General features: G+C 41.9%; 1 protein-coding gene across 1 annotated transcript in view; it reads left to right on the top strand.

Moving 5' to 3' along the window:
• Positions 1 to 12,848, top strand: part of slc16a2 (solute carrier family 16 member 2) — a 99,285-nt gene that overhangs the window by 33,959 nt on the left and 52,478 nt on the right. The window contains exon 2 of the mRNA XM_072595435.1: positions 5,238 to 5,382. Coding sequence (XP_072451536.1) covers positions 5,238 to 5,382 — 145 coding nt within the window. The remainder of the gene's footprint in view (positions 1 to 5,237; positions 5,383 to 12,848) is intronic.

The raw sequence follows: 12,848 nt of genomic DNA, 5'->3' as shown, positions 1-12,848 counted from the left end.
CTTATTATCTCTTGCATAGGTTTTGCAAGAGTTCTGCACAATTCACAGAGTTGGTGGAAGAACACACCCACATGAACACCTCCAATTGTACTCTGCTTGAGTCCAGAACCATGGAGCACTATTTTAAAATTAGGGGTCACCCTTTCTGGATCAAGTTGAGGAGACTTTTTTTTATGCTGAGGATACCACAACTTTGGGACTTTCCACCTCCGAAGGTGTTGGAGTTAGGGAGGTTATTAATAGGTTTTAAGACAGTCTAAGACAGTCTATTATAAAGAATTTGATAATAGGACACTTAAAAATGTAAATACTATATAAGTCAACATATAATCATGCAAGGGAAATGATCTTCCACAAGCTTAGAGTTTATTGAGGATATACATATTGTAGAATAAATGAGGGTAACAAGTGGATGTGATGTACTTTGATTTTCAGAAGCTTTCTATAAAGTCCCACTGAACAGGTCATTGTGCAAAATTAAAGCTTACAGCATTGAGCATAACATACTGGCGATGGGAAACACTGTAGAAATAAATGGCTGTTCAGAGTGGAATGCAGGTTAGTGGGTGTCACAGGACCTTGTGTCACTTGGATGAGGGAATCAAATGTAATATTTTCAAGTTTCCTAACAACTCAAAAACTATTTGGAATTGTGAGTGGTAAGGAAGATGTAAAGAGGCTTCAAGACAAGTTGAGTGAGAGAGAAAATAGCTGGCAAGTGCAGGATATTGTCGATAAGTGTGAAGCTTTCCACTTCTATAGGAAAAACAGATTGAATAGGAGCAATTTAGAGGGATATGGGCCACATGCAAGCAAGTGAGATTTGTTTATTTGGGAAACCTGGCCAGCATGTACAGGTTGGACTAAAGGGTGTGTTTCCGTGCTGTGTAACTCCATGACTCTAAGACATTTGTACTGTGCTTTACCAAGTATACGACCTTGGTTTAGGTATGGATATTAATTAGTAAGACCTTAAGTTTTCATCCTTTAAAATGTATTTTTGAATTTGCAGTCAACTTCTTGAATTTTTGTCAACAGCAGGGACAAAGATCTACTTGATGTTTCTGGTTATTATATCTGTTTTAGTTGCACAACTTTATTTAATTATCTGTTATAGAACATAGTTAAGTATGAATTACAGAAGTATAGAATCTGAGTTATAGCATCTTAATCACCCTTCTGTTCTTCAAAGGAGCAATGACATTTTTTCCAATATGTAGTTCCTTCATATTTCTTGTAACTTGACTCAACTCCTAGTCATGACTTACCTTTTTCTTGGCTCTATTGTTAATTTATATTTTGACAACACAATTTCCTTTGATGTGAAATGGAACTCCTGTGTCACTGTAGCTAAAGCCATGCGCAAATTGCTAGCTCAGTTAAATTCCAAACATTTTCTCAAAAGACTTAGTTTCTCCTCAGCAAGGTCTCAATTTTTAAAAAGCACAACTTTGTTTTCAAACTTATCTTTGACCTTGCCCCTCCCTGATACTGTAATCTCCTCTAATCCCACCAAACTCTATTCTCCACTAAACCTGGCATCTTGTGCATCTTCATAAATCATTCCATCGTTGGTGGTCATGCCTTTGGCTTGAATTCCTCATTAAATCTTTCTGCTACTCCACCCTTTAAGACAGTCGTCAAAATGTAAGACTTTAACCAGGTTTTTGGCCATCTTCCCTAACAAGGCTGGGTGTCAGATTGTGCTTTATAACATTCCTGCAAAGTGTCTTTCATCATTTTACCTCACTAAAGGCACTAGATAACTGCAAGTTGTTATGATTAGTTAAAAATAGCCTGTCAGCACCAACTGTGTACAAGATCTCACATGAGGCACTGTAGTCCAGTATCGGGTGCTGCTTCCGAGGAACGAGAAAGATAATATTCAGATCTACTCATGTTAATAAAGATGTGCATAGAGCTTTTTTTAAAAATCTAGCGTTGGAGAGCACCTTAGCTAGGCATTTTTTGATTCCAATAGAAAATTATTTCTTCCTGAATTTTCTTGCAAATGCATATTTAAAGATTCATTTTTTCCTCAAAGTGCTGAAATTCATAATAAGTTGCATGTTGCATTTTTATCTGCTGAAAGGCATTTAATTTCCAGTTAACTTTGATCTCACCTGATGTACCTTCTTGTACTATAATTACTTTGTCTGTGCAATCCATTTTGGTCACTTCAGCGTAACAAGTAGGACTATCTTAATTGATCCTCACAATCCAACATGTATACCTTTTATGAGCAGATGTCAATTTTAAACAGATATCTTTTTGAATAGAGATTGCAGCCTAAAACTAGGACCGGGAAGCACTTTTGGAAAATTATCCAAGTAGAGATTGGGACTTGGGAGCACAAAAATAGTGAACACAAAAATAGAATTTCAAGCTATATGAGTCAGCTGAGCATCAGCACCTGCAAGTCCCATGTATGCCAGGTGCCCTTCCTAAATGGAGTGAAACTTGTCAGGTTGGGAGCACGAGTGAAAGAAATTCCCATTGGGACATGAGCCAGAAAAGTTTCAGGACTGCGGTGTCCTGAATGAAAAAGGTAAGCCTGTGGAAAGAAATGCAGCTCTGTTAAAGGAAGAGTTTAACATTTTACTCAACGATGGACTTGTTCCTTACATAAAGAGAAAAACCATTCAATTAGGAGAGTGAAAACAGTCAGAGCTGATTATTACTTTGCCTTTGATGAGGTCTTCAGAAACACATAATCAAATTCCTTTTAAGTCTGAGCTTTTTCAAGAAGTTGGAAGCAGTTTGTGCAATTAGTTGATGAAGTACTGTTACGGTCTGGAGACAGCACTCTGTTTGAGCCCCTGCTGGATTATTGTACTCAACAATTCATGCCAGAGTCTGAGTTGAATATAGACAATTGCAATTATCTGGAAACTCTGTAGTTGGCCTGTTCACATTTCAAGAATTGAACTTCTTTGTGGTTTAGTTGTGTGCGTGTGTGTTTTGAAGTAATTTGTTGACATCCCCAAGATTCAACTTTGCACAAAAACTGCAGGCACAGAACTTGTTGCAGCCAAGATATTACACTTATTATGGGGCTCAATCTTTGAAGCAAACACTTAAGCAAATTTAAAGGAAAATGGAGCTGCCCTTATTTGCTTCCCCATCACCCAGTGCCCCCTGCTAAGAAGCTTTAACCGCTAGAGTACGGAGTCTAATTTGGGGAAATAGTAGTACACTGCCTGTTCATCACCTTTCCTAAGTGTTAAAAAAACAAGATATTGAAAGGCTTACTGTAGTAATTTGCTTCAAAGCAATGGGATGGAATAAACTATTTCACAGTTTTATCTTAAGGGGTGTTTCAGAGGCTGTGAAAGGGAGTGAATTTTTGCTATGCTTTGGACTAATTGGAAACTTCTAGAACCTCAGCTCCAATGCCACTGTGTATGCCTCTCCAATTAAGATGCCTAACAATGGCTTATTTTAACACAAAGGGTGTAGCAACCAGCAAGTCTTTTTTGATATCTTGAGCAATGATAAGGAAACTGCAATTTGGCCCTTCAGCCTTAGCAACCCCAAGAACAAAGACCAGACACCTTGTTTCTATTTATGCTTTTATTTGTCTCTTTTTATTTTGTTTGAATTTCTTAAATTTCTTAGGGCGGCACGGTGGCACAGTGGTTAGCACTGCTGCCTCACAGCGCCAGAGACCCGGGTTCAATTCCCACCTCAGGCGACTAACTGTGTGGAGTTTGCACATTCTCCCCGTGTCTGCGTGGGTTTCCTCCGGGTGCTCCGGTTTCCTCCCACAGTCCAAAGATGTGCAGGTCAGGTGAATTGGCTATCCTAAATTGCCCGTAGTGTAGGTAAGGGGTAGATGTAGGGGTATGGGTGGGTTCCGCTTCGGCGGGGCGGTGTGGACTTGTTGGGCCGAAGGGCCTGTTTCCACACTGTAAGTAATCTAATCTAATCTAATCTAAATCAATGTGAACTACAAAATCTACTGGTTTCAAGGCGACAGGCTCAATGTTCCTGATCTTGCTGCCTATTATTGTATGGTTTGATAGAATTGCCTGAGATGATGATCAGCTCATCCTTTCCTGAACTAGCCCTTGATTAGATACAGTATAATATTGGTACATGTCCTTTTCAAAAGGGAATTTATAAGAGGTGAGCAACTGCAAAGGCAGGAGGCTTGACATTTACTTACATAATTCAACCTTGTGTAAACCCCACAAGGCATATTATTAAAACAGACTATTAAAACATCCTAGAGATCCAGCGGTAAATTTTCTGAGCTCAGTAAGTGAAATGTATAACTCAAATCGTAAGAAAGATTGGTTATTTTCTTGAAGGCTTGCTGTCCTAGACTATGTTGTGGATAAAGCCACGGGGTGTAAAGATTATTTGGTGAAGTGGACTTTTGCATTGATTACAAGAAAAGAATCGGGAGAATTATAGATTGAATTTCTCCAACACTTTCTTTCCTCTTCTCCTGCAATATAACTTCTGCTGTCCCTAGTCATATGTTCTGCACACTATGACCTCTACCCTTACCAGCCTTCACTGACTTTTCTCTCCCAAATAAATGCTGCCAGAATCCTCCTGCTAGCTGACTGAATCTCTGTGAATCTTCATCAAAATTTGAATGTGTCACATTCCTCTCTCTGCTTCACCGTTGCATCCAATGTACTAGCACTAATCTTATCCACCTTGATACGTTATCCCCACCCTCAAAAACAGCATTAAAATATAACTATTGACCACACCTTTGGTCACCTGACTCTTGTCTGTTCATTTTCTATGTGCTTATTACCTGTTCCCTCTGTCTTTGAGAGGTATTGAGGAATATTTACAGGTACAATTTGTTGTTGTCATACCAATGAAAAATGAATGTCACATTGCACCAATGGAATGTAATTTTAAGAGTTAGTGTAGGCCGTTTATTTGGTCTTTCATGCCTGCCCTGTCAAAATCATCATTGACCATCTCACATTGTCCCCATATTTCTAAATTCCATTAATGCCCCAATGCCTTCAATGTGCTCAACAATTGAGATCTACTGACCCTAAAGGTAGAGAATTTCAAAGATTCAACATTCTGAATGAAGAAATGTCTTTCCATCGCAATCCTAAAGGGCCAATCCCTTAATCTGTGATTGTGAGCCCGTAGGTTCCCCAAATATTTACAATGAATTGTGGGTCTGTAGGACAGTATAGGGGAGATCAAATCCAATAAATTGAGTTAAAACTATGTTCTTGTTTCCTTTTTCCTTGCAGCATGGGTAGGTGCAGTCTCAATGGGAATGATTTTCTTTTGTTCTCCGGTAGTCAGTATTTTCACTGACTGGTTTGGATGCAGGAAGACGGCAATGGGTGGTGCAGCGACGGCTTTTATTGGACTGCTTTCCAGCTCCTTCACAAAGTAAGAGTGGATTTCTGTCTTAATGCATACTCCACATACACATGTGCTCTTAAAATTAGTAACATTTATTAAAGTTTAATGTTAAAATATGAAAGTGTCTCTCTGTGAAAGTTGATTGAGACCTGGTCAACTGCTTTGATACCTGGATGCATGACGGTACCCTGCAAAAGACCTGGATGTTACTGGAAACATCAGGATTGGCAGAGTGGAATTGTTTTCTCTCTGACCTTTATCCTTTGCTGCGCTGTCACTGATCTACTGCATTTCATCATACGTTATCCGATCCAAGTTCGTTCCGATCAAGATTTGTATCTGAATGCCAACCCTAGTTTTCAGTGTTTTGTGTTTAGTTGATATAAATTCATGCATACTTTTTGACATATCATGTCTTTTGCTGATTTCTATGCCATTTGTCATTCATGGACCGGCCACAGCTTGCATTAGTCACACTCTTAAGACCAGCTACCAAGGACTGCATTAATGTAACCTGAAAAGACTTATAATATTTTCATCTGTGTTAATGCTACCCAACTGTATTATATTGAGATTAGTTGCTCAACTAATGCAGGAGGGTTAGGCACACAAGCCCATTTTTGCCCCTATTTTGTGTTCCCAAATAATGATGCTCCAGTGTTCTTTTTCAGATACCAAGATGAACAGTGCAAAAGCAGTGATTACAACTTCTTCCCACTAATATCAAACAAATTTATAGTGTGTGGAATTGGTGTTGACAGAGTAGTGTGAACTAAGACGTGGTTAACAGCCAGAAAGAAGAAAATACGAAAGAGCAGATCATTCTTAGGATGTCACTAGTGAGATACCACAAGAGTCGATGTTGAGGCCAAAGCTGTTGATTATTTATTACAAACTATTTGAATGCAGGAATCAATTGTAATATTTCCACATTTACTGACGACACAATGCTTGGTCAGAATGTATATTATGAAGAAGATCCAAGGAGGTTTCAAGCAAATTTGGACAGGCAATATGATTGGGAAAGAACACAGCAGCTGGAATATAATGTGAATAAGTGTGAAGTTATCCACTTTGGTAGAAAAAGATAGCAGGACAAAATATTTCTTAAATGGTGGGGGATTAGGAAGTAGTGATATCTAAAGGGTTCTTAGTGTCCTTGTTTATGAGCCACCTGAAAGTTTGCAACCAGGTACAACAGTCATAAGGAAGGCAATAATATATTGACCTCCATCACAAAGAGATTGATTTGACTACAGGAGTAAAGATCTGAAACAAAAACAGGAAGTGCTGAAGAAACTCAGCAGGTCTGGCAGAATCTGTTGAGAGGAAATAAATAGAGTTAATGTTTTGGGTCAACTGGACAGAGCAGATGTTGGGAAGATGTTTTGGGATGGAGATAAGGAGAAACCTCTTCAGCCAGACAGTGGTGAATCTATGGGATTCACTGCCACAGAAAGCTGTGGAGGCCAGGTCATTGAGTATATTTAAGACTGAGATAGATAGGTTCTTGAGTATCAAGGGTTACAGGGAGAAAGCGGGAGAATGGGGTTGAGAAACTTATCAGCCATGATTGAATGACAGAGCGGATTTGATAGCTGAATGGCCTAATTTCTTATGGACTTGTGATCCTTTGTCAGAACTTATGCTGATGATGGAATAGGAGTGGGGAGAAGATTAGATTAGATTAGATTAGATTAGATTACTTACAGTGTGGAAACAGGCCCTTCGGCCCAACAAGTCCACACCGCCCCGCCGAAGCGCAACCCACCCATACCCCTTACCTACACTATGGACAATTTAGCATGGCCAATTCACCTAACCTGCACATCTTTGGACTGTGGGAGGAAACCGGAGCACCCGGAGGAAACCCACGCAGACACGGGGAGAACGTGCAAACTCCACACAGTCAGTTGCCTGAGGCGGGAATTGAACCCGGGTCTCTGGAGCTGTGAGGCAGCAGTGCTAACCACTGTGCCACCGTGCCGCCCTTTAAGTGAGTTGTGTTGAATAATTGGAGATGGCCCTCAAAGAAGGAGAGGAAAAGAAAGGTCAAAGGGATTGCCGATGATAAGCTGAGAGAGAGAGATACAGGGTCACTAGACTCAGAATGTTAATTGGTGTTTTTCTCTTCATGGATGCTGCCAGACCTCCTGAGTTTCTCCAGCAATTTCAGTTTTAGTTTCAATGTCCATGATACCTTGTGTGAGTACAGGAGTAAAGACATCATGCTGCAATTGTGGAAAACGTCTTGATGAGATTGCACCTGGCCTCCTTATCTAAGGAAGAATATTCAGTAATCACCATAGAGAGATTGCAACAGAAGTTCACCACACTAATTGCTAGGATGGCGGGATTGCTTCATGTGGAGAAATTGAGGAAATATGGTCTGTAAGTTTGAAGAATGAGGTATGACCTCATTGAGATTTACGGAAATGTTAGAGGGCATGACAGGAGGGACATAGATAGGATGTTTCCCTGGTATGGGAACATGGGGCTGTATTTTCACAAACACTGAATGATTCAAATAATAAGTCAGTTGGGAAAATAGAGTGAGATCAGAAAATTTAGATTCTAAATCTTGAGAAAAAGAGTCCAGTTTTCCACCTAAAGTTTGAATGGCTGAACAAGAATCTCATTTGTGAGCAAAACTGAGCAGTTTTGCATGCATTAACATGCCATTAGGACTGACTCTCCCTTTACTCAGCTGTAATTTCCTATTTTTCCATGCAGCTGAGAGGAAGTAAATGGTGACAATCCCCCAAAGTCAGAGTGGGTCTTCACTGGAGGCTTCACTGACAGCTTACTCCTCTGGGCCTCCATCTTGGACGGTCTGCAACATCTTGAGGCACATCCACAGAGGTTGGCATTGTACACGCATAAGCCTCACCACACCTTCCTGGCAAATCTCCAATATGTTTGGAGTACAATTATCCACTTGTGTGCAACACTTTGGAGTGCACCAACATCATACTTTCAATACCAAAGCAGCCATTTTGTGTACAGGGATAGGCACCTAATTCATATATCAGAGCAGGCTGTAGCTCAGGATTAAAGAAAAATCAAGAGAACAGTGGACGCTGTAAATCAGAAGTTGCTGGTAAAGCTCAGCATGTCTGGCAGCATCCGGGAAGGTTCTGAGGAAGGGTCACTGGTTTACTCTGACTTCTCTTCACAGATACTACCAGACCTGCTGAACTTTTTTCAGCAACTTCTGTTTTTGTAGCTCAGGACTGTTTGCTCGCTTTCTTGGTACTCACTCACTTTGCACCTACTTTACACAGCATCTCTGCATTTTCTTGCATTGCATTTTGCATTTTGTCACCTCATTCAGAACGTAAAATCTCACAGTACGTCTGTCTTGCCTTGTCTTAAGCACAGATAGAAGCCAGGCAATATGTCATGATTCGTTCAGTCAAGTGGTGAACATGTTGCTGTACGGCAATGTTTTACCTCAATCTCATACTTACAGTATGTGCCAGCAGCTAATGTGACAAACACACTGAATATGATTACGTATCAAGGTCTAAGAGGATTGGTCCCTGGTCAAGTCAAGGGCAACTGTTGTCAGTAAGGGGGGTGTCCCACCACAGTACATCAAGGGCAGCATCTGATCTCAATCCAGGGGCTTGGACACATGTGAATTGGCTGCTTAGGGCAGACAGGCTCAGGGGTTCGATAGATTGCTGTCTGGGAAGTGGGTCATGGTCAGTTATGCACGCCCAGTGCAGTCCGTCTGTGGATTAGCAGTATTTCAGTCAGGGGTCCAGTCACTCACTCACCCATTGGTCAGGGTGGGCCAGACAGGTACTGGGTCAAACCTGGGGTCTGCTGACTGGAAATCGAGAGTGCTTATCGGGGGCAGGGGCACTGCACTGATAGGGAAGCCAATTATAGGGAGTGGAGGCAGCATGTTAAGACACGGGGGAGTCAATAATTCTGAAGGGAGGTAAATCAACATGGAAGAATGGGAGAGGGTTTCATGGTGCAGTGGTAGTGTCCCTACCTCTGGGCCAGAACGCCGGAGTTCAGGTAAAACTTGCTCTGGAAGTATGTCACAATGTCCAGTCAAGTTAATTAAAATAGCTATAAGGGTGATAGTGCAGTGGAGGACGTGGGTTACTATGGGAGGGGGCATTATCGGTGGTCACCAGCACCTTCGTTTCAACTGGAGAACATTGCCTCACTATGGTTGGCATGGCTAAGCTGTAGGACTGGAGATCAGGGAGTAATGGTGGGAGATGAAGATGTAAATGAAAGAGCTAGGGGAGGAAGGCATGGATGGTCAGAACTGATGGAAGGACAGAGAGAGAGAGAAGGCAAGGAAGGAAGGGACATGAAGATTTGGAAGGCCCCCGGATTACCCAGCTGAGCCTGAGACTCTCTCTCTGTCCAGCATGACCTGTACTGTCTTCCATCCTAATGGGAATTATGAAAGTGCAATGGAAATGGAAAATGGCTACGACCCACTCAGAATGACCAATTTTTTAAAAATATCTGAGAGAGTGTCTTGTGAGCAATGGGAGGTCCTTCAAGGGGCAGTTGCAATAATCAGACAATTTCACAGCATGGGGAAAGATAACTGTAATTATAGTAACCTGCATGTGAAACACACACAGTGAACAATATAATTCCTGGCCACAAGCAATCTTGACCATCTCTGTGGTCATTACAAATTGATTATAGTCATCTCTGTGAAGCAGAGATAAACCTTAAAAGTCTCACCTGCAGGCCAGAATTCGCAAAGACAAAATCTCAAATTCCAAGATATCATAGGCTCCACAAGGGCAGAGAGCTGATTACCTCTCACCTTGAGCTGTATGTATTTGACAACATGTTCTTATAAGCTTTGCTGCCTTTCTTGGGTGATATGGAAGTGTTGGGAGTGTTCAGTAGTTGAACCACACTTACAGTCTCCTACTGTATTTATGCGGTATGCTTTCTGCTACATTGGAGTAAAGTCCACCATGTCAGAGGTCCATAGAGCAGCATTCCATTGTATTAATTGTTCGAGTTGTCCATCATCCGTTGTATGGAGAACGTTGTGAAATTATCACTTGTGTGTGATGCAAATACAGATTGTTCACCTGATTAGGAACCTGTTCTGTTTCTGATATTCCCCCCACACAGGTTCATGACCAATGGACACAGCCATATCATCCGAGGTCATTGTTGCTGTGGCTGCAGTGCCACAGAGTAATGGAGGAGTAGCAGTTGTGTATGTAAGGCCAGCACTAGCAGAAACCTCCAGCTTCTGTTGAGCAAGGCCCAACAACACTCAAGAAAGTTGGCAACACAAAGTGGTTCTTATTGGCACCACATCCACAAGCATCCACACTCTCTACCACCGATGCTCAGATGAATTTTCATAGCATCCGCACAGCGTGGAAACAGGCAAATCGCCCAGCACATCCACACTGACCCTCCAAAGAGCATCCCATCCAAAGGCACTCCCCAATCCTATCCCCTATAACCCTGCATTTCCCATGGATAATCCACTGAGCCTGCACATCCCTGGTCACTATGGGCAATTTAGTACAACCAATCTTTGGACTGTGGGAGGAAACCAGAACACCCAAAATAAATCCATGCAGACATGGAGGAAATGTGCAAACTCCACACAGACAGTTACCCAAGGCTGGAATTCAACCTGGGTCCTTGGCATTGTAAGGTAGCAGTGTTAACCACTGAACCACCATGCCACCCAGAAAGTACCATCTAAAAGTTGTAGTATAGAAATTCACTTAGGCTCCTTAGAAACCACCTTCTAAACCTACAGCCTTTACTATCCGGAAGGACAGGCAGCAGGTACATAAGAACACCACCAACTGCAGGTTTCTGACTAAGCCCTCAAACTCTCCTCCTAAGACAGTCACTCCGTAATCAGTATCAGCCTAGTGAACCTTCTCTCGAACTATGTCCATTACCAATACATCTTTCCTAAGGGGCCCAAAACTGTTCTTGGTGTCTTCTCGGTATGATCTGACTAGTGCTTTTTTTTAGTTTTACACGTCTTCCCTATATTCATAGTCCATTTTGTTTGAAATGAAGTCCAACAGTCCATGCACCTTCCCTATTACCCATAGAACTTGGATGCTAGCTTTATGTGATTCATACACTGTGACCTCCACAGCTTTCTGCAGTCTTTCTCTATTTAAATAATAATATTCAGCTTCTATATTCCTCCTGCCACCATCCTGACTTTAAACTATATTGCTATTCTTTCCATGTTGTTGGGTCAAAATCCTGGAACTCCCTCACTAATGGTATTGTGGGTCTACCTGCAGCAAATGGACTCCAATGACCCATGAAGGCAGCTCACCACCACTTTCTCAAGGACAATCGGTGATGAGCAATAAATGTTAGCCCAGCCAGCAAATTCCACACTCCATAAGTGAACTTTTAAAAGCGTGACAAAGTCACAGAGTAAAGTCCTCTTGGGATCAGGGACCCAGGTACGATTCCAGCCTCGGACGACTGTCTGTGTGGAGTTTGCACATTCTCCCCATGTTTGTGTGGCTTTACTTTGGGTTCTCCTGTTTCCTCCCACAATCCAAAAATGTGTAGGTTAGATGATTTGGCCATGGAGAATTGCCCGTAATATTCAGGGATGTGTATGTTAGGTGCATTAGTCAAGGGTAAATGTAGAATAATAGTGTAGGGGAATTGTTCTGGATGGGTAACTCTGCGGAGGGTCAGTGTGGACTTGTTGGGCAGAAGGGCCGGTTTCCACACTGTAGGTATTCTATGGATACAAAGGAGGCCCCAGAGTCGATTGTACTGAGTGCTGGTTTTTCTAGATGACTGAGGTCGGTGTTGTTGCTGACTGAGGATGTCCCAGGACACTGTTGCAAAAGTAATCCCTAAAAACTAAGAAACTAAACTGGAGTGGGATTTGTGACCTGAAGGAATAGGTGACCCGTATATCCCAATGGCCAAGAAGCTGTCACTGCATTAAATGTTTATGAAACTGGCTGTTTCCAAGGGTCCATTGGTGACTGTGTGGGATCTCTCAATCCTTGACCCATAAAGGTTATCAAGGCTGTTACAGATACCAGCTCACATCACTCTGATCTCCCCACGATCAAGTTAATGTTGCAGCCTGGGCAGTAAGCTTTACCACTGTTGTTGGCTCCCCCCACATGCCGGGTAATATAGACTGTACATGTGTTATATCTTAACAAAGCTGACTTCATCAAACGGAAAAATTCCATCAGTGTCTTCGACTCATCTGCAATCATCAGTAGCACATCTTAGAAGTCTGTGTCAGGTACTGCAGAAGCAGACATGATAGGCAGGGGTGGCTTACCTCTCTGCTTCAATGTTTTTTTTCTACATTTTCTATATATCTTAAATATCTGAAGAGGAGAATGTGGGAGGGAGGAGGTGGGAGAGGGGACTGGATATGAACTGCTCCTTCGGAGAACCAGCATGCACATGATGGGTCAAATGGTCTTGTTCTGTACTCTGACAATTCTATGATTCTTTAAATT

Source organism: Chiloscyllium punctatum, chromosome 25, assembly GCF_047496795.1.
Source record: "Chiloscyllium punctatum isolate Juve2018m chromosome 25, sChiPun1.3, whole genome shotgun sequence".
In the NCBI taxonomy this organism is placed as follows: Eukaryota; Metazoa; Chordata; class Chondrichthyes; order Orectolobiformes; family Hemiscylliidae; genus Chiloscyllium; species Chiloscyllium punctatum.
This window is presented reverse-complemented; position numbering and strand designations above follow the sequence as displayed.